We start from the raw sequence: 22971 nt of genomic DNA, 5'->3' as shown, positions 1-22971 counted from the left end.
GACTTCTTGCCCCTTTGATGAGGACTTTTCCCGGCTTCGTTGAGGATGGATGTCGGATCTTCAAAACTGTAAGTGGATCTTCACAGGGATTAGTGTTAGTTTTTTTTTAGGGTTTATTGGGTGGGTTTTATTTTTAGGATAGGGCTTTGGGCAGCAATAGAGCTAAATGCCCTTTTAAGGGCAATGTCCATCCAAATGCCCTTTTCAGGGCAATGGGGAGCTTAGGTTTTTTTAGTGAGGGTCTTATTTGGGGGGTTGGTTGTGTGGGTGGTGGGTTTTACTTTTGGGGGGGTTGTTTGTATGTTTTTTTCAGGTAAGAGTTGATTTCTTTGGGGCAATGTCCCGCAAAAGGCCCTTTTAAGGGCTTTGGTAGTTTAGTTTAGGCTAGGGTTTTTTTTATTTTGGGGGGGCTTTTTTATTTTGATAGGGCTAATAGATTAAGTGTAATTATTTTAAAGATCTTGTAATTTGTTTTTTATTTTCTGTAATTTAGTGTTTGTTTGTTTTTGTAATTTAGCTAATTGTATTTAATTTAGGGAATTTAAATGTAGGGTTAGGTTAGGTGTTAGTGTAACTTAGGTTAGGTTTTATTTTACAGGTAAATTTGTATTTATTTTGACTAGGTAGTTAGTAAATAGTTAATAACTATTTAGTAACTATTCTACCTAGTTAAAATAAATGCAAACTTGCCTGTAAAATAAAAATAAACCCTAAGCTAGCTACAATGTAACTATTAGTTATATTGTAGCTAGTTTAGGTTTTATTTTATAGGTAAGTATTTAGTTTTAAATAGGAATTATTTATTTATAAATAGTAGATTTTATTTAGATTTATTTTAATTATATTTAAGTTAGGGGGTGTAAGGGTTAGACTTAGGTTTAGGGGTTAATAAATATAATATAGTGGCAGCGACGTTGGGGGCGGCAGATTTGGGGTTAACAAATGTAGGTAGGTGGCGGTGATGTTAGGGGCGGCAGATTAGGGGTTAATAATATTTAACTAGTGTTTGCGATGCGGGAGTACGGCGGTTTAGGGGTTAATATGTTTATTATAGTGGCGGCAACGTTGGGGGCGGCAGATTAGGGGTTAATAACATTATGTAGGTGTTGGCGATGTTGTGGGCAGCAGATTAGTGGTTAATAAAAATAGTTAAGGTGTCGGAGATGTTGGGGGCAGCAGATTAGGGGTTCATAAGTATAATGTAGGTGGCTGCGATGTCCGGGGCGGCAGATTAGGGGTTAATAAGTATAATATAGGTGTCGACGATGTCGGGGGCTACAGATTAGAGGTTAATAAGTGTAAGGTTAGGGTGTTTAGACTCGGGGTTCATGTTAGGGTGTTAGGTGTAAACATAAATTTAGTTTCCCCATAGGAATCAATGGGGCTGCGTTACTGAGCTTTACGCTGCTTTTTTGCAGGTGTTAGGCTTTTTCTCAGCCCGCTCTCCCCACTGATGTCTATGGGGAAATCGTGCACGAGCACGTACAACCAGCTCACCGCTGACTTAAGCTGCGCTGGTATTGGAGTGCGGTATGGAGCTCAATTTTGCTCTATGCTCACTTCTTGCCTTTTAACACCGGGTTTAGAAAAACCTGTAATATCAGCGCTGTAGGTAAGTGAGCGGTGAGAATAAAGTGAGAATAAAGTGCACCCCTCATAACGCAAAACTCGTAATCTGGCCGATAGTGTAAAAGGCAAATCATTTATTTATTTTTTGTAACAATACACTGCATATTTGTACAATAAAATACATACGTTTTAATATTTTTCTCTTTTATGCCCTTTTCTATATATTGTATCCAAAATTATTTCATAAGACATTAGAACATTTCTAATTCTATAATATTAGAGGTAGGTGCCTGGAATTTAGATGTCAATATAACCTCTTTCTAAGGTACTATAAGGAAAAAAATGTATTAACCTTTACAAAAGCTTAGTGGAAAGAAAGTATGCTTGTTATTTTTTTTTTTTTTTTTTTTTTTTTAAAGTAGATAACCTAAAAAAAGAGAAACACAAGAACAAGGAATCATGTATTCAAGCATAGCATGCTCATAAATAATTTGCGTAAGAACTTTATTACAGAAAAGGTGGTTGATTAATGGAATAGACTCAATAAGGAGAAAGGCTTTAGGGAATTCAACATTTCTTGGGAATTGCATAAGGCAACCCTGAACATTTCATAAGAAAATAGGCCCGGAAAAAAATGGGTCGCCTTGTTCTTATCTGATATTGAAAGCCATATTTTCTAGATTTCTTTTCACATTATTAACCATTCAGAAGTCATGGAGGGTTTCATTCTGAAGTGTATTCCATTTGCTTCAATTCTTAGTGGTTGTTTAATTAATTATATTTTCATAAAAAATTGTAAACAAGAAGAATTCCAGTACAGGCCCAGAGTGTAGAGGGCTGTGAGAAATCTGCACAGTGATTAAAAGGGGCAAAAATCAGTTATGCTCCCACTAAAGTCAAATCAAACTTCATGATTGAGATAGAGCATGCAGTTTAAAAAAAAGAACAAATTCAATTTTGCTTCCATTATATAAAATATGCACACACTTTTATATGCACACTTTCTGAGGCACCAGCGCCGGAAACAGGCGTTACGAAACCTTAAAACCGCTGCTCCTTAACTCACATGCCTCCTCTGAGGCTGCGGAAATCAGTCTGTGCTATCGTGTACGATCGGGTTGATTGACACCCCCTGCTAGCGGCACTAGAACTGCTTGTGCAATGTTAAATGCCGACAGTGTATGCTGTCATCATTCAGCAATGTCTGGTGGAAATAATCCGCTCGGGCCCTTAGTGTGTTATTTTGAGTCTTATAGTAAGCAATGAGTAAATTGTTTATTTTCTAAAATACAATCGAAGAACTAGATTCCAGGTGGAGCGCTAATCATTGTGCACAAGAGAAAAGAAGTTTATTGTGGCTCTCTGCACGTGTCAAAAGTAGCACACATTTTACAGGTTGAAAGTAAACTTGTTCACTTGAGCGCAATTGAATTAAACCCGTCTGGATAGCGCGACTTCAGAGCTCTTGTTAACTGCTACGCTCGACTAAAAAGTTGCAAAAAACACATCAAAATTATATTTAAAAGTACAGTTACACTCTTAATAACACTAAATCTAAAAAAAAAAATATATATAAAAAAAAAAAAATATTGCAGTTAAAAGGGCTCAAAGATATGAGGTTTCAGATGTAAAATAAATAAAAAAAAAAGGCATTGGAAACCTATGCAGTTATGTAGCTGAAAACATGTAAAATCATATGTATGCAATATTCCTATTTAAGTGTTTAACTATGTATTTACTGTACATATATGACATTCCGGTGTTCTTCACATAGGGGAATATGTTCGAAGTATTTTTAAATGGATATTCCTATATATACCTGTATATATCTATACCTATATATAATCATCTGTAAAGATATATACTTTACCAAAACAACATCAGATATATTTAGAAATATTTATTTAAGAATAAATAGAACATATTCTGCTATGTAAAGAACAGTGGAATGTGAAATATTCAAATGTCATGTCGGGTTAGTGCACTTGAGAAAACGCTATTGAGATTGAGTGATTTGTTGGGTGTTATTTTCCACTTTTCAAGCTCCAATGAAGTCTATGGAGGAATATGTTAGCGCGGCCGCGATATTCCAAGTTCGTCTTTTTGCACGCTTCAGGTTAGCGCTTGATGTGAAAGTCTTTTACTTTCAACTTGTAATTTTTGTGCAAAAAGCTTACTGAGAGTAGGCCCGATATTATAAATAGCGCTCCACTCATAATCTAGCCCAAGAAAATACTCCAGAAAAACTATGGAAAGTCTCATTTAAAAGAAACAAAAACAGTCGCTTAGATTATGAGTTTTGCGTTAGAGGCTGTGCTAACGAGCAGTTTATGCTCACCGCTCACTTGCAGACAGCGCTGGTATTAAGGGTTTTTACAAACCCGGCGTTAGCCGCAAAAAAGAGAGCGTAGAGCAAAATTTAGCTCCACATCTCACCTCAATACAAGCGCTGCTTACGTTAGCGGTGAGCTGGTAAAACGTGCTTGTGTACGATTTCCCCATACGTATCAATGGGGGAGAGCCGGCTGAAAAAAACCTAACACCTGCAAAAAAGCAGCGTAAAGCTCCTAACGCAGCCTCATTGATTCCTATGGGGAAATAAAATTTATGTCTACACCTAACACTCTAACATGAACCCTGAGTCTAAACACCCCTAATATTACACTTATTAACTCCGAATCTGCCGCCCCTGACATCGCCGACACCTGCATTATATTATTGACCCCTAATCTGCCGCTCCGGACACCGCCTCCACCTACATTATACTTATGAACCCCTAATCTGTCGCCCCCAACATCGCTGACACCTACATTTTATTTATTAACACCTAATCTGCCACCCCCTATGTCGCCACAACCTACCTACATTTATTAACCCCTAATCTGCAACCCCCAACGTCGCTGCCACTATAATAAAGTTATTAACCCCTAAACCTAAGTCTAACCCTAACCCTAACACCCCCTAACTTAAATATAATTACAATAAATCTAAATAAAATTACTACAATAAATAAATAATTCCTATTTAAAACTAAATACTTACCTATAAAATAAACCCTAAACTAGCTACAATATAACTAATAGTTACATTGTAGCTGGCTTAGGGTTTATTTTTATTTTACAGGCAAGTTTGTATTTATTTTAACTAGGTAGAATAGTTTAATAACTACCTAGCTAAAATAAATACAAATTTACCTGTAAAATAAAACCTGACCTAAGTTACAATTACACCTAACACTACACTACAATTAATTACCTAAATTAAATACAATTAATTACAATTAAATAAAATTATCTAAAGTACGAAAACCCCCCCACTAAATTACAGAAATTAATAAACAAATTACAAGATTTTTAAACTAATTATACCTACTCTAATCCCCCTAACAAAATAAAAAAAGATGCCCAAAATAAAAAAAAGCCCTACCCTACACTAAATTACAAATAGCCCTTAATCAGCTCTTTTACCTGTAAAAAAAAAAAAAAAGTACAAATACCCCCCAACATTAAAACCCACCACCCACACAACCAATCTTATTCAAAAACCCACCCAATCCCCCCTTAAAAAAACCTAACACTAACCCCTTGAAGATCACCTTACCAGGAGACGTCTTCACCCAACTGGGCCGAAGTGGTCCTCCAGACGGGCAGAAGTCTTCATCCAGACGGCATCCTCTATCTTCCATCCGGTTCGGAGCGGGTCCATCTTCAAGACATCTGACGCGGAGCATCCTCTTCTTTCCACGGCTTCTTGCTGAATGAAGGTTCCTTTCAATGACGTCATCCAAGATGGCGCCCCTTCAATTCTGATTGGCTGATAGAATTCTATCAGCCGATCGGAATTGAAGGGACGCCATCTTGGATGACTTCATTTAAAGGAACCTTCATTCAGCAAGAAGCCGTGGAAAGAAGAGGATGCTCCGCGTCGGATGTCTTGAAGATAGACCCGCTCCGTGCCGGATGGATGAAGATAGAAGATGCCGTCTGGATGTAGACTTTTGCCCGGTTGGATGAAGACTTCTGCCCATCTGGAGGACCACTTCTGCCCAGTTGGGTGAAGACGTCTCCCGGTAAGGTGATCTTTAAGGGGTTAGTGTTAAGTTTTTTAAGGGGGGATTGGGTGGGTTTTAGAGTAGGGTTGGTTGTGTGGGTGGTGGGTTTTAATGTTGGGGGGGTATTTGTACTTTTTTTTACAGGTAAAAGAGCTGATTACTTTGGGAAAATGCCCCACAAAAGGCCCTTTTAAGGGCTATTTGTAATTTAGTGTAGGGTAGGGCTTTTTTATTTTGGGGAGCTTTTTTATTTTGTTAGGGGGATTAGAGTAGGTGTAATTAGTTTCAAAATCTTGTAATTTGTTTATTATTTTCTGTAATTTAGTGTTTGTTTTTTTCGTACTTTAGATAATTGTATTTAATTGTAATTAATTGTATTTAATTTAGGTAATTAATTTAATTATAGTGTAGCGTTAGGTGTAATTGTAAGTTAGGTTAGGTTTTATTTTACAGGTCAATTTGTATTTATTTTAGCTAGGTAGTTATTAAATAGTTAATAACTATTTAATAACTATTCTACCTAGTTAAAATAAATACAAAGTTGCCTGTACAATAAAAATAAACCATAAGCTAGATACAATGTAACTATTAGTTATATTGTAGCTAGTTTAGGGTTTATTTTATAGTTAAGTATTATTGTTTTAAATAGGAATAATTTAGTTAATGATAGTAATTTTATTTAGATTTATTGTAATTATATTTAAGTTAGGGTTAGACTTAGGTTTAGGGGTTAATACATTTAATATAGTAGAGGCGACGTTGGGGGCAGCAGATTAGGGGTTAATAAATGTAGGTAGGTGGCGACGATGTTAGGGATGGCAGATTAGGGGTTAATAATATTTAACTAGTGTTTGCGATGCGGGAGTGCGGCGGTTTAGGGGTTAATATGTTTATTATAGTGGCGGCGATGTCCGGTTCGGCAGATTAGGGGTTAAAATATTTATTTTACTGTTTGCGATGTGGGGGGGCCTTGGTTTAGGGGTTAATAGGTAGTTTATGGGTGTTAGTGTACTTTTTAGCAGTTTAGTTTAGAGTTTTATGCTACGGCATTGTAGTATAAAACTCTTAACTACTGAATACTAAATGCGGTACCAGGATTGACAGGAGAGGGTTTACCGCTCACTTTTGATCAGACTCGTAATACCAGCGCTATGCAAGTCCCATTGAAAATATAGGATACGCAATTGACGTAAGTGGATTTGTGGTATTTCCGAGTCTGGCCAAAAAAGTGAGCGGTACACCTGTACCTGCAATGCTCGTAATACCAGCGGGCGTTAAAAAGCAGCGTTAGGACCTCAACCCACAATGACACAGAATGCAAATTAGTTCTAATAATAATAATATCAAATGAAAAATATCTTCTTGTATACTATAACTATTATGAAAAAAACTATTTATTATAAATACATATTTCTGCTGAATTTAGTACACAGCTTCTGTATAAGTTATTTGTATTTAATTTAGTTTCTTATTTCGTAGAGAAAACATTTCAATCTCACCTTAATCATATTTTTTAAGGGAGTGTGTTCGCCAGAAAACTTGTGAAGGAATAAGGTTTCCAGGAGAATTCTGATGTAGTGTAAACAGTGACAGAAGCATGCCAAGCTGAAAAACAAAAATAAAAAATAAACATCAGATGGTTGATTGTGTTCTGAGTAAATTTATTTTGTAGAGATTAGAAACTGCAAAACAAAATCATTGACATACACTGCATATTTCTTACATTTCTCATTTTCTAAAGCTTAAAAGTGAAAGGACATTTACTTTATTTGTCTTTTTCTGTGAGGCTTGAAATCTTCTCTACTATATACAAAGTACAGATGAGTTTTGCATCACAATATATTAGTATAGTAAGTACATTTCATAATCACTTTCTTGACTGTAAGTTAATGGTGGCTGGTCTATTGGAACCGTGAGTACAATGCCCCTCCTAATAATGCCTCCATTATTATTATTATTTTGTTTTTCTTAGTTTTATATTCTAGTCTCTTATTTATTAAGATAATTTTTATTTAGGTATTGCAATTTCATTTTAATGTTTGTGTGTTTACCACCTTAAACACACCTTTCATTTTCCTTATTTTTTTCTTCCTTCCACCTTTATGGGCAATTCTTAAACTGCCCCATGCAGCAATGTTATTTATAGACCTCTCTCTTCCTGTCACTTAAATGCAAACTTAAGACATGGGCAGCTGTAGTATACAGTCCTAGATAAAAAAAAAAGGAAAGTATTACATCTACCAACTTGCAACAGTTGAAACTGACCAATCACATCTTGGGTTAACATTTACTGTAAGTAATACAGTAGATGAGATTTGAAAAAAGACACAAGTCCATCAAGTTCAACCTATACAAATCTTAATTTATCTACAATAAAACCTCCAATTGATCTTAAATTATTCACATTAAAAAGGTGACCCATTTAACACCAGCAATCATATGCCTAAATTCTGTTTCTAGACAGAAATGTTTCTAAACCATTATTAAATGTATCTAAGGTATTGTCATTTACTACCTCCTTAGGTAATGAGTTTCATAATTTAATTGCTCTTACAGTAATAAATGTTTACATTGCTGGACATTACATCTCCTTTCCTCCAGCCTTAAATTGTAACCTCCTTCGCCATCTCTGTATACAGGCCTTGAATATATTTATATAAAGTAATCATGTCACCTCTCAAGCACCTTTTTTCTAGAGAAGACAGAGCCAGTTTGGCTAACTTCTCCTCATAGCTTAAAATTCTCTATTCCCCTTATTAGTTTTGTGGCCCTTCTCTAAACTTTATTTCTTTAATGATTGTTCCCTAGAACTGCACTCCATACTCAAGGTGAGGTCTTACCAGGGATTTATATAGTGACAGAATGAATTTTCTTCCCTTGCATCAATGCCTCTTTAAGTACAAGCTAGTATCTTATTAGCATTAGAAACCACTTCCCCCATCTTTAGCTTGTTAGCTATAAGTACTCCCAAATCCCTTTCCTCCTCGATTTTACTAAGTCTAGTACCATTTAAATAATAGTTTACCTGCTTATTTTTACTTCCAAAATGTAGAACTATAAATTTCTCAGTATTAAATCCAATTTTCTATATACCTGCCTATTCTTCTAATTTTCATAAATCCCCTTGTAAAGAACTGGTTTAGTACCTCAGCCTTCCCTCTGCCACTGTTAACCCCTTAATGACCGCAGCACTTTTCCATTTTCTGTCCGTTTGGGACCAAGGCTATTTTTACATTTTTGCGGTGTTTGTGTTTAGCTGTAATTTTCCTCTTACTCATTTACTGTACCCACACATATTATATACCGTTTTTCTCGCCATTAAATGGACTTTCAAAAGATACCATTATTTTCATCATATCTTATAATTTACTATAAAAAACATTATAAAATATGAAGGAAAAATGGAAAAAAACACACTTTTTCTAACTTTGACCCCCAAAATCTGTTACACATCTACAACCACCAATAAACACCCATGCTAAATAGTTTCTAAATTTTGTCCTGAGTTTAGAAATACCCAATGTTTACATCTTCTTTGCTTTTTTTGCAAGTTATAGGGCCATAAATACAAGTAGCACTTTGCTATTTCCAAACCACTTTTTTTCAAAATTAGCGCTAGTTACATTGGGACACTAATATCTTTCAGGAATCCCTGAATATCTATTGACATGTATATATTTTTTTTTAGAAGACATCCCAAAGTATTGATCTAGGCCCATTTTGGTATATTTCATGCCACTATTTCACCGCCAAATGCGATCAAATAAAAAAAATTGTTCACTTTTTCACAAATTTTTTCACAAACTTTAGGTTTCTCACTGAAATTATTTACAAACAACTTATGCAATTATAGAATAAATGGTTGTAAATGCTTCTCTGGGATCCCCTTTGTTCAGAAATAGCAGACATATATGGCTTTGGCTTTGCTTTTTGGTAATTAGAAGGCTGCTAAATGCCACCTGCGCACAATACGTGTATTATGCCCAGCATTGAAGGGGTTAATTAGGGAGCATGTAGGGAGCTTCTAGGGTTAATTTTAGCTTTAGTGTAGTGTAGTAGACAACCCCAAGTATTGATCTAGGCCCATTTTGGTATATTTCATGCCACCATTTCACCGCCAAATGCGATCAAAGTAAAAAAAAACGTTAATTTTTTCACAATTTTAGGTTTCTCACTGAAATTATTTACAAACAGCTTGTGCAATTATGGCACAAATGGTTGTAAATGCTTCTCTGGGATGCCCTTTGTTCAGAAATAGCAGACATATATGACTTTGGCGTTGCTTTATGGTAATTAGAAAGTCGCTAAATGCTGCTGCGCATCACACGTGTATTATGGCTAGCAGTGAAGGGGTTAATTAGGTAGTTTGTAGGGAGCTTGCAGGGTTAATTTTAGCTTTAGTGTAGAGATCAGCCTCCCACCTGACACATCCCACCCCCTGATCCCTCCCAAACAGCTCCCTTCTCTCCCCCACCCCACAATTGTCCCCGCCATCTTAAGTACTGGCAGAAAGTCTGCCAGTACTAAAATAAAAGTTTTTTTTTTTTTTTAAGAAAAAAAAAAAAAGCATATTTACATATGCTGTGTTTAGGATCCCCCCCTTAACCCCCAACCTCCCTGATCCCCCCCAAAACAGCTCTCTAAGCCTCCCTCTCAGCCTTATTGGGGGCCATCTTGGGTACTGGCAGCTGTCTGCCAGTACCCATTTTGAACAATCAAATGTTTATTTTTGTTTAAAAATGTTTTCTCTAGTGTAGCTCAATCACCCCCCCCCCCCCCCCCCCCCCCCCCACCTACATCACACCTAAGGGCTTTTTTATTATTATTTACTTTTGACACATTTATTATTTACTTTTGACACATTTTTTCCGTAGTGTAAGAGGTTCCCACCCGCTCCCTCCCCGTGCACGCGCCCGCCCCCGCCCTCTCGTGCACGTGCGCGCGCGCCCGCGCGCCCCCCCGGGCTTACCCGCCCACGATCCCGCCCCCCGCCACCCGACCAGGGCCATCGATGGCCGCCACCCACCTCCCACACCGGCTCCCACCCACCAACGATACCGGCCATCAATGTCCGGTGCAGAGAGGGCCACAGAGTGGCTCTCTCTGCATCGGATGGCCGTGAAAGGTTATTGCAGGATGCCTCCATATCGAGGCATCACTGCAATAACCGGAAAGCAGCTGGAAGCGAGCAGGATCGCTTCCAGCTGCTTTCCACACCGAGGACGTGCAGGGTACGTCCTCAGGCATTAACTGCCTTTTTTTTGAGGACGTACCCTGCACGTCCTTGGTCGTTAAGGGGTTAATCATGCTACATTCACACATTTTAATGTACCTATATTATCCTTCTTAAACTTTTTGCCAATTATGTACTTTAAAAAACCTTTTAGGGTTTGACTTAGAATCCTTTGCAATTCATCTTTCATTTTCAATGTTGTGCATTTTAATGTTTTTCATGCTTTGTTACATTCCTTATATTTCTAGAATGTGAATCTGTACTATTTTCTTTGAATAATTGAAATGACAATATTTTTCCTAATTTCTCTTAACACATTTTTATTCAGCCACATTGGCTTGGATTTATTTATTTTACTTTTATAACCATATGGTATGTGTTAATGTGTATATTTATTTAACAATGTTTTAAATGTTATCCATTTATCCTCTGTATTTTTTGGAGAAAATTTTGTCCCAATTTATGCTATTTAACAATTTCCTTAAAGAGACACTGAACCCACATTTTTTCTTTCGTGATTCAGATAGAGCATGACATTTTAAGCAATTTTCTCATTTACTCCTATTATCAAATTTTCTTCATTCTCTTGGTATCTTTATTTGAAATGCAAGAATGTAAGTTTAGATGCTGGCCCATTTGTGGTGAACAACCTGGGTTGTTCTTGCTGATTGGTGAATAAATTCATCAACCAATAAAAAAAGTGCTGTCCAGAGGTCTGAACAAAAAGAAAGCTTAGATGCCTTCTTTTTCAAATAAAGATAGTAAGAGAACAAATAAAAAATGATAATAGGAGTAAATTAGAAAGTTGCTTCATGAATTTCATGAATCATGAAAGAAAAAATTTGGGTTCAGTTTCCCTTTAAATTATTTAATTTTGCTTTCTTAAAATGAAAAGTCTTAGTTGAACACTTATGACACTGCTTATGAAAAGTGATTTCAAATATGACCATGTTATGATCACTGTTACCCAAATGTGTTTTGACTTCTGTGTTTGATATTATTTATGTATTGCTTGATAGCACTAAATCCAATATAGCTTTATTCCTATTTGGCTCCTCTAATAATTGTGACATGAAGTTATCTTTGAAAACATTTGAAGATCTATATCTCTTAGCTGTGTTACTAGTTCCGTTAGCCCAGTTTATGTCCGGGGAGTTCAAATTACAGCCATAATTACAGCACTGGAAGCAGCCTTTTATATTTGCATTAGTTGAGTTTCCTCCATGCCATTAATATTGGGGAACGTGTTTCATGTTCCTAGTAATATTTTTTAGGATTTTTTCCCCCCAATCTTTATTTCAACCCACAGGGTATTCAAGTTACACAAGATTCAGAGTTTAATAACCATTTGCTCTGTTCTGAAAAATTTAAATTTTCAACTTTATCTGAATGTATCTTAACCCTTTAGAAATCAGGGAGGACTGCAATGTATTGATTTGCAAAGTGCTACAACATTTAGGGCCAGATTACAAGTGGAGCGCTATTTAACGCTCCTGCTCAAGCCTTAACTGAGCTAGAAGTAAGCTTTTTTGTCGGGTTTTGCTCGTATTACAAGTTAAAAGTAAAAATATTGCGCAAAAACTATTGCATATTCTCAACTGTGCTAACCTGACATTAAAATATGATTATTTCACATTGCAATGTTCTTCACATAGCAGAATGTGTTCTATTTATTCATAAATAGATATTTCTACATATATCTGATGGAATTTTGGAAACTATATATTTATATATACTGTATATATACAGTATACTGTATACTGTAATGTATATATATGATTATACGTTGGTGTTTATATATATATATATTTATATATATATATATATATATATATATATATATATATATATATATATATATATATATATATATATACATAGGAATATCTATTAAGAAAAACTTAGGACATATTATATGTGAAGAACATTGGAAGGTGAAATATTTACAGTAAATACACAGTTAAAACCTTTATTAAATATGAATTTTGCATAAATATTCTTTTACATGTTTTAATCTGCTTAACTGCAAAGGGCTTCAATACACTTATATAAAGGTCTATATATGTGTTCATATGTATTTCTGTGTTCATATGTATTTATGTGTTCATATGTATTTATGCATTTATGTGTCTAATATCTGTCTGTCAATCCATATATACATATAAATACATCTGAACACACACAAATATCTTATATATATATATATATATATATATATATATATATATATATATATATATATATATATATATATATATATATATATACTGTATATAAATACAATATGGTTTCTCTTGTAAGGTGTATCCAGTCCACGGATTCATCCATTACTTGTGGGATATTCTCCTTCCCAACAGGAAGCTGCAAGAGGATCACCCACAGCAGAGCTGTCTATAATAGCTCCTCCCCTAACTGCCACCTCCCAGTCATTCTCTTGCAGCTCTCGACAAGGGAAGTAGCTAGAGAGATGTGGTGCATTAATGTAGTTTATCTTTAATCAAAAGTTTGTTATTTTCAATTGGTACCAGAGTTGTACTATATTAGCCTCAGGCAGAAAGTTGAAGAAGAGTCTGCCTGTGGTCTTTGATGATCTTAGCAGGTTGAAACTAAGATCCATTGCTGTTCTCACACATAACTGAAGAGATGGGTAACTTCAGCTGGGGGAATAGCGTGCAGGGTCTCCTGCTTTGAGGTATGTGCAGTTTTAAATTTTTCTAGAGAAATGATAAGCTAGAAAATGCTGACAATACCGGATTTATTTAAGGTAAGCCTGATTACAGTGATTTAATAATGACTGGTATCATGCTTGCTGTAAAGGGTAATATTTTTATTATTTACTCACATTACTGTATAGATATAACGTTTGAGGTGTATAAAGGTTTATTACATATTGGTGATAAAACTTTATTCTGGGGCCCAGTTTTTCCACATGGCTGACTAGATTTTTCCTAGGGATAGTTTTTTAAGGCCCTCTCACTGTGAGTAAAGGTTGGGAGGGGCCTATTTTCGTGCCTAAATTGCGCATTCGTTTTTGCAGCTTGAGACATCCAGCTTCCCTGAAGGAGTCCCCTGAACATATAGGACCTCTCTAAAGGGTTTTTGTGCCTTCCAAAGTCGTTGCATGGGCAGGTAGGGCCACAGTAGAGCTGTGGCAGTTGTTGTGACTGTTTAAAAAACGTTTATATTGTTTTTTTGATCCGGTTTTGAAACTACGGGGTTAATCATCCATTTGCAAGTGGGTGCAATGCTCTTTCAGTGTCAGGGTTACTGCTTGCTAATGATCTGTCCCTTTAAGAGCCTCCTATATCAAGCACTTCCCCCCAGCATTCATTGCTGGTTAATTGAGAAAGGATTCACAGCACAAGCGTTACACTGAGAGTTTTCCTCACTCTCCAACAGCCTCATAAATTCTTATTTGAAGAGTTACTGATAACATCTCTTATTTTTCATTCCTACATCTAGCAGCTCTTCTACTCAATTCAACACTGGAAGATATTTCATACTAAAAGGAAATCAAACTAACTCGACATCAAACCCTGAAGCATTTACAAGGGTAACAGGATTCAAGCAGCTTCATACACAGCACAGCAAGTAGCGGTGACGTCATCAGCTGCAGCCGCAACCGCTCTCCCTCTGAGTACCACGCTGCTGTTCATAACAAACGGACAAGTAACAATTCCTGTGTTCTCAGGTCAGACCTAATTATTTTATTATTAATCGTTATCCTTACTTATTTTGATGAACTTTACCTGCCTAATTAAGGAATACTATATTTTACGTTACTGCTTAATTTGAACTGTTTGCATTATCAATGCCCTGAAAGTAATACAGTTTATGAAGTTAATAAACTGTCACTTATTGGGCAAATAGTAATATATTATATGAAGCACTGACAACGAATTCATCAAGCTTCTTTTATGTTACAAACCTACTTTTGAGGAAATTGTTGGTTCTTATTTATAAAACAAAATTAAATGCTTGTTCAAATTGCTACAAATACAGACTATTACAGAATTAACCAGCCCTAAGGAAGAAAGGATTTAGTGTTTGTGTACACAGAATTATCCTATACTAAACATATACTTTCAACAGCAATTATGGAACAAGATCTTTTAAGTGATAAAGTTCAAGTCTTGTCAGACAGATTAGAAGCTTTATCAGGTTCTTTCCATGAATTACAAGTGGAAAATCAGGCTTTGAAGGCCTGCTTAAGAGAGACTCTGGCACCTAAACCTGCAAGTGCAGATTCTATCCCTGAACCTTTGGTCTCCCCCCCAGAAAAATTCTCTGGTGACCGTTCAAGATTCAGAGAGTTTAAAAACTCCTGTTTGTTGCTTTTTCAATTAAAGCCACGTACTTATCCCACAGAAAGATCAAGAGTGCTCACTGTGATATCATATTTGAGGGGGGAACCTAGGGCTTGGGCTGACTCTTTTTTTGAAAATGATGATGCAATACTGGGATCTCTAGATGAATTCTTTGATCAAATGTCAGCATTATATGATGACCCTTTCAAACAGGTCACAGCTGAAAACTTACTTAGATCTTTAAAACAAAGAAAGAATCCAGTGGAGTCTTACATCACACAATTTAAAATTTCTGCCCGTGATTCGGGATGGAATGAGGTCTCCCTTAAAACTCAATATCGTTTAGGATTATCTGAGGATATAAAGGATGAGCTTTCACGCACAGGTATTCCAGATTCATTGGAAGATTTCTTTTCTCTCACTATTAACATAGATAGACGGCTTAGGGAACGCCGCTCTGAAAAGGCTAGCGGTACAAAAAGCTTTCTCTCCACACCTGTTTATCAAACTAAGGAATCACCACAACCTATGGACATAGGCTTCATAAAGGGTCCCCTCTCCTCTCAGGAAAAGACTAGGAGGAAGTTGCATAGTTTGTGCATGTATTGTGCCTGCCCTACACATGAAGTAAAGGACCTGCCCAGTTCTGGCTAGGAATAAGAAGGGTAGGTTGCCTAACATCTCTGAATCCCTGTTAATGAAAACCATTAAACCATCATATTTAACTATCCCTATTATTTTACAGTGGGATCAAATCAGGATAACAACTGAAGCTATCCTGGACACCGGCTCATGTAGAAATTTTGTTGATTTTTCTTTTGTGAAACAGAATAAAATACCTCTAGTCTCTAAGAAAACTCCAGTCTCTGTGAAGGTCATTGATGGCTCTTTTTTAAAATCAGGTCCTGTCACACACCAAACTACACCATTACAGGTAATATCTTGCACACACATCACAGAAACACTCACTTTTGATGTCATATCTTCACCAATGTTTAATGTAATCCTTGGTATAAATTGGTTTTGTAAACACAAACCAACTATAAACTGGAATGACCTCAGTTTATCTTTTCCTCATCTCACTCAAAAATGGTGAGACATCATCAGATTTAATTATGCTACAGGTTGAGGATAATATTTTACCCAAACAATATGCAGACTTCTCAGATGTTTTTAATAAAAAAGAAGCTGAATGTTTGCCCCCTCATAGGGATTACGATTGTCCTATTGATTTACTCCCAGGAGTTTCAATTCCCTATGGACATATCTACCCCCTTTCTAAACCAGAACTAGAACACCTTAAAAATTATATCGATGAGAACCTCCGAAAAGGTTTTATAAGACCTAGTACCTCTCCTGCAGGTGCAGGCATATTTTTTGTTACCAATAAAGATGGCACGTTAAGACCAATCATTGATTACAGGGAATTGAACAGGCGTACCAGAAAAAACAGGTACCCCCCTACCTTTAATCCCTGAATTAATTGAAAGATTAAGGGGGCCTCAATTTTCACTAAATTGGATCTTCGAGGTGCCTATAATCTTATACGAATGAGAGCTGGCGACGAATGGCTCACTGCTTTTCGGACTAGATATGGGCTATTCGAATATACAGTGATGCCATTCGGTCTGTGCAATGCCCCAGCAACATTCCAATGCTTAATCAATGATCTTTTCAGAGATATTTTGGATGTATATGTTGTTGTCTATTTGGACGATATTCTAGTTTACTCACAAAATTTAGATCAACATAGAATGCATGTTAGAGAAGTTCTCACTAGGTTACGAAAAAATAACCTATACGCTAAACTAGAAAAATGTATATTTGAATCAAATAATATCTCTTTTCTGGGGTATAACATCTCTCCTGAAGGAATCAAGATGCAAGATGACAAGGTTCAGGCCATTCATAATTGGCCGACTCCTCAATGTAAGAAAGATGTTCAACGTTTCCTTGGCTTCTCAAATTATTATAGGAAATTCATTCCTGGATTTGCTGCTATTACCAAACCTCTTACTGAACTCACCAAATTGAATCATCCTTTCAGGTGGACAAGCCATACTCAACAGGTATTTGACCTTTTAAAAAATAAATTCACTACAGCACCCATTCTCCAATACCCGGATTTAGAAAAGCAATTTATCCTGGAAGTTGACGCTTCTGAGTTCGCAATAGGGGCAATCCTCTCTCAAAGGAAATCATTCAAAGAACCCTTACATCCGGTCGCATTCTTCTCTAGATTGATGCAACCAGCAGAGTTAAATTATCCAGTTGGCGAGAAAGAATTACTTGCAATAAAGTGTTCCTTCGATCACTGGAGGCATTTGCTTGAGGGTGCAACACAACCAACTGTCATATATACTGACCACAAAAATCTGCAATATCTTCAGTCTAATCGAACTCTATCCTCCAGACAATTACGCTGGAGTCTTTACTTCTCTCGTTTCCATTACATCATTACCTACAGGCCTGGTACAAAAAATGGCAAGGCTGACGCCCTCTCTAGACAAGGTCCTAAACCTATAATACCATGCATTCCTACTACTATTGTTCCTAAGGACTCTATCATTGGAGTTATAACAAGTCTAACTACAGTGATAAAAGATGCTACTGCTATTGATCCATCAGTACCTCATACAGATCTTACTTACAATTCTGATGGCTTACTCTATAAGGACGGGAAGCTATACATACCTCCAAATCTTAGATCTTCAATCTTGAAAACAGTTCATGAGTCTCTCCTTGCTGGACACATGGGAAGGGATAAAACTTTGGATTTACTTAAGAGATCTTTTTGGTGGCCTACTCTTAACCTCGATCTCAAAGAATATATTTCTAAATGTGTTATATGCGCAACCTCCAAACCTTCTAAACAACTCCCTGTGGGTCTTTTACAGCCTTTACCTGTACCTCAAGTACCCTGGGAGGCGGTATCCCTAGACTTTATCGTGGACTTACCTCTCTCCAACAAATATACCACTATAATGGTTGTCACCGATCTATTCTCAAAGATGGCACATTTCATACCGGTTACCTCCCTACCCACTTCCAAGTTCACCAGTGAATTGTTCATTCAAAATATTGTAAGACTGCATGGAATACCTAAAACCATCCTTAGTGACCGTGGAACCCAATTCACATCTAAGTTCTGGAGAAATTTGTGTGCTGCTCTGCATATAGAACAAAAACTCACCACTGCTTACCATCCTCAGACGAATGGGCAGACGGAGAGGGTGAACCAGTGGCTAGAGCAATACCTACGTTGTTTCTGCTCTCACCAACAAGATTCTTGGGCCACCTACTTGCCCCTAGCAGAATTTGCCTATAATAATAATAAGAGTTCTACAACTGGCACATCACCATTTTTTATAAATTATGGTTTACATCCAAATTTCACACTACTTCCGAAGATTGACACCCCATGTCCTCAGGTGAATGATCTGGTTAATGACATTTCTGCTAACTTTTCTTCAATTCGTGAACATATTCTTCAGGCACAGGCATCACAACGCAGGTACTACGATCTTCGCCACAGACCTAGTCCTCAATATTCCGTAGGACAACAAGTATGGCTCTCCACTAAGAACCTCAAGATACCTTATCCTTGTAGGAAACTAGGTAAACTCTTTTTGGGTCCTTACCCTATCGTCAGGGTAAATGGTCCAACAACAGTTACACTCCAACTACCATCAACTTTTAAGATACATCCAACTTTCCATGTGTCTCTTATCAAACCTTGCAACCTACCCATAACAAATATTACATCAGAAGACCCAATACCTTCTGCTAATCTTGATTGCCAGTATGAGGTTCATAGCATTCTGGATTCTAGACTACGTCGTGGGAATCTTTTCTATTTGGTTCATTGGAAAGGTTTTGGCCATGAGGATGATTCCTGGGAGCCTGCCTCGAACATATCTGCTCCACGTCTGATTTCCCTCTTCCATAGACGTAACCCTGATCGTCCTAGGCCTTGAACCTCGCTGTGGTTCTTTTTGTGGGGGGCTCTGTCAGGGTTACTGCTTGCTAATGATCTGTCCCTTTAAGAGCCTCCTATATCAAGCACTTCCCCCCAGCATTCATTGCTGGTTAATTGAGAAAGGATTCACAGCACAAGCGTTACACTGAGAGTTTTTCCTCACTCTCCAACAGCCTCATAAATTCTTATTTGAAGAGTTACTGATAACATCTCTTATTTTTCATTCCTACATCTAGCAGCTCTTCTACTCAATTCAACACTGGAAGATATTTCATACTAAAAGGAAATCAAACTAACTCGACATCAAACCCTGAAGCATTTACAAGGTAACAGGATTCAAGCAGCTTCATACACAGCACAGCAAGTAGCGGTGACGTCATCAGCTGCAGCCGCAACCGCTCTCCCTCTGAGTACCACGCTGCTGTTCATAACAAACGGACAAGTAACAATTCCTGTGTTCTCAGGTCAGACCTAATTATTTTATTATTAATCGTTATCCTTACTTATTTTGATGAACTTTACCTGCCTAATTAAGGAATACTATATTTTACGTTACTGCTTAATTTGAACTGTTTGCATTATCAAATGCCCTGAAAGTAATACAGTTTATGAAGTTAATAAACTGTCACTTATTGGGCATATAGTAATATATTATATGAAGCACTGACAACGAATTCATCAAGCTTCTTTTATGTTACAAACCTACTTTTGAGGAAATTGTTGGTTCTTATTTATAAAACAAAATTAAATGCTTGTTCAAATTGCTACAAATACAGACTATTACATTCAGCCTATTATACACACTATAAAAATTTCGTAAGATTTACTGCTTTTTTCACTGTTTTGCAGTTTCTGCGATTGTTTTTTTCTCTTAAAGGCACAGTACCTTTTTTATTTTTTGCTTGGTCACAGTTATTAAAGTGATTTCCAAGCTTGCTGGTGTCATTGCTAGTCTGTTTAAACATGTCTGACATAGAGGAAACTCATTGTTCATTATGTTTAGAAGCCATTGTGGAACCCCCTCTTAGAATGTGTACCAAATGCACTGATTTTACTGTAGATTACAAAGACCATATTCTGGCTTTAAAAAATTTATCACCAGAAGAAATTGGCAAGGAGGAAGTTATGCCGTCTAACTCTCCCCACGTGTCAGATCCTATAAATCCCGCTCAGGGGACGCCAAGTACATCTAGCGCGCCCATTGCGTATACCTTGCAAGACATGGCGGCAGTTATGAATCATACCCTTATTATCTAAAGTGCCAGGATTGCAAGGAAAGCGAGACAGCTCTGGGACTAGAATAAATACAGAGCTCTCTGACTCTTTAGTAGCTATGTCTGATACACCCTCACATTATACTGAAGCTGAAGCAGGGGAGCTTCAATCTGTGGGTGATTTTTCTGATTCAGGGAAGATAATTCAATCTGATTCTGATATGTCTACATTTAAATTTAAGCTTGAACACCTCCACGTATTGCTCAGGGAGGTTTACCGTTCTCTCCCCCTCCTGTTTTTAAAAAGATGTTTCCTTTAGACGCCGCTACACGGGACTTATGGCAGGCGGTCCCTAAGGTGGAGGGTTTCTACTCTAGCTAAGCGTACCACTATCCCTTTCGAGGACAGTTGTGCTTTTCTATATCCAATGGATAAAAAATTAGAGGGTTACCTTAAGAAAATTTTTATTCAGCAAGGTTTTATTCTCCAGCCTCTTGCATGCATTGCCCCAGTCACTGCTGCCGCGGCTTTCTGGTTTGAGTCCCTAGAGGAGGCTCTACAGGTTGAAACCCCGTTGGAAGATATTATTGACAAGCTTATGGCCCTTAAGCTTGTTCATTTAACCAAGCTAACGGCTAAAAATTCAGGTTTTGCTATTCAGGCGCGTAGGGCGCTATGGCTTAAATCCTGGTCAGCTGATGTGACTTCAAAGTCTAAACTTCTCAACATTCCCTTCAAAGGACAGACCCTATTCGGGCCTGGACTGAAGGAGATCATTTCTGACATCACTGGAGGAAAAGGTCACGCCCTTCCTCAAGACAGATCCAACAAATTAAGGACCAAACAGTCTAGTTTTCATCCCTTTTGAAACTTCAAGAGTGGTGCAGCTTCAATTTCCTCTAACACAAAACAAGAGGGAACTTTTGCCCAGTCTAAGCCGGTCTGGAGACCTAACCAGGCTTGGAACAAGGGGAAACAGGCCAAAAAGCCTGCTGCTGCCTCTAAGACAGTATGAAGGATCAGCCCCCGATCTGGAGACGGATCTAGTAGGGGGCAGACTCTCTCTCTTCGCCCAGGCTTGGGCAAGAGATGTCCAGGATCCCTGGGCATTGGAAATTGTGTCCAAGGGTTATCTTCTGGAATTCAAAACCTCTCCCCCAAAAGGGAGATTTCATCTGCAAACCAGATAAAAAGAGAGGCATTCTTACATTGTGTTCAAGACCTCCTAGTTATGGGAGTGATCCACCCAGTTCCGCAGGAGGAACAGGGTCAGGCCTTCTATTCAAATCTGTTTGTAGTTCCCAAGAAAGAGGGAACATTCAGACGAATCTTAGATCTCAAAATCTTAAACAAATTTCTCAGAGTTCCATGCTTCAAGATGGAGACTATTCGAACCATCCTTCCTATGATCCAGGGGGGTCAATATATGACTACTGTAGACTTAAAGGATGCTTATCTTCACATCCCGATACATAAAGATCATCATCGTTTTCTCAGGTTTGCCTTTCTAGACAGGCACTACCAGTTTGTGGCTCTTCCCTTCGCGTTGGCCACGGCACCAAGAATCTTCACAAAGGTTCTAGGGTCCCTTCTAGCGGTCCTAAGGCCACGGGGTATAGCGGTAGCCCCTTACTTAGACGACATTCTGATACAGGCGTCGACTTTTCAAGTTGCCAGGTCCCACACGGACATTGTTCTGGCATTTCTGAGGTCCCATGGGTGGAAGGTGAACGAAGAAAAGAGCTCTCTATCACCTCTAACAAAAGTTTCATTCCTAGGGACTCTTATAGATTCGGTAGAAATGAAGATTTACCTAACAAAGGCCAGATTGTCAAAACTTCTAGACTCTTGCCGTATTATTTATTCCACTTCTCGTCCTTCAGTGGCTCAGTGTATGGAAGTAATCAGTTTAATGGTAGCGGCAATGGACATAGTACCGTTTGCCCGCCTGCATCTCAGACCGCTGCAACTTTGCATGCTCAGTCAGTGGAATGGGGATTACACAGATTTGTCCCCTCTACTAAATCTGGATCAAGAAACCAAGGATTATCTTCTCTGGTGTTTATCTCAGCTCCATCTGTCCAAGGGGATGAGCTTCCGCAGGCCAGATTGGACTATAGTAACGACAGACTCCAGCCTTCTGGGCTGGGGTGCAGTCTGGAACTCCCTGAAGGCTCAGGGCTCAAGGACTCAGGAGGAGGCTCTCCTTCCGATAAACATTCTGGAAGTAAGAGTGATATTCAATGCTCTTCAGGCTTGGCCTCAGCTAGCTGCGGTCAGGTTCATCAGATTTCAGTCAGACAACATCAAGACTGTAGCCTATATCAACCATCAGGGGGGAACAAGGAGTCCCCTGGCAATGTTGGAGGTTTCAAAGATAATTCTATGGGCAGAGGTTCACTCTTGCCATCTCTCAGCTATCCATATCCCAGGAGTAGAGAACTGGGAGGCGGATTTTCTAAGTCGGCAGACTTTTCATCCGGGGGAGTGGGAGCTCCATCCGGAGGTATTTGCCCAGCTGATTCAACTTTGGGGCAAACCAGAACTGGATCTCATGGCATCTCGTCAGAACGCCAAGCTTCCTTGTTACGGATCCAGGTCCAGGGATCCCAAGGCA

The 22971-nt window shown here is 37.9% G+C and overlaps 1 protein-coding gene across 1 annotated transcript in view; it reads right to left on the bottom strand.

Annotated features, from left to right (window-relative positions):
- The window catches only part of TECRL (trans-2,3-enoyl-CoA reductase like), a 1178878-nt gene that overhangs the window by 499360 nt on the left and 656547 nt on the right, over positions 1-22971 (bottom strand). The window contains exon 7 of the mRNA XM_053700120.1: positions 7120-7225. Coding sequence (XP_053556095.1) covers positions 7120-7225 — 106 coding nt within the window. The remainder of the gene's footprint in view (positions 1-7119; positions 7226-22971) is intronic.

Source organism: Bombina bombina, chromosome 2 (genome assembly GCF_027579735.1).
Source record: "Bombina bombina isolate aBomBom1 chromosome 2, aBomBom1.pri, whole genome shotgun sequence".
NCBI classification, from domain to species: domain Eukaryota; kingdom Metazoa; phylum Chordata; class Amphibia; order Anura; family Bombinatoridae; genus Bombina; species Bombina bombina.
Note: the sequence above shows the minus strand (reverse complement) of the source record. Positions and strands in the feature narration are given on the sequence as shown.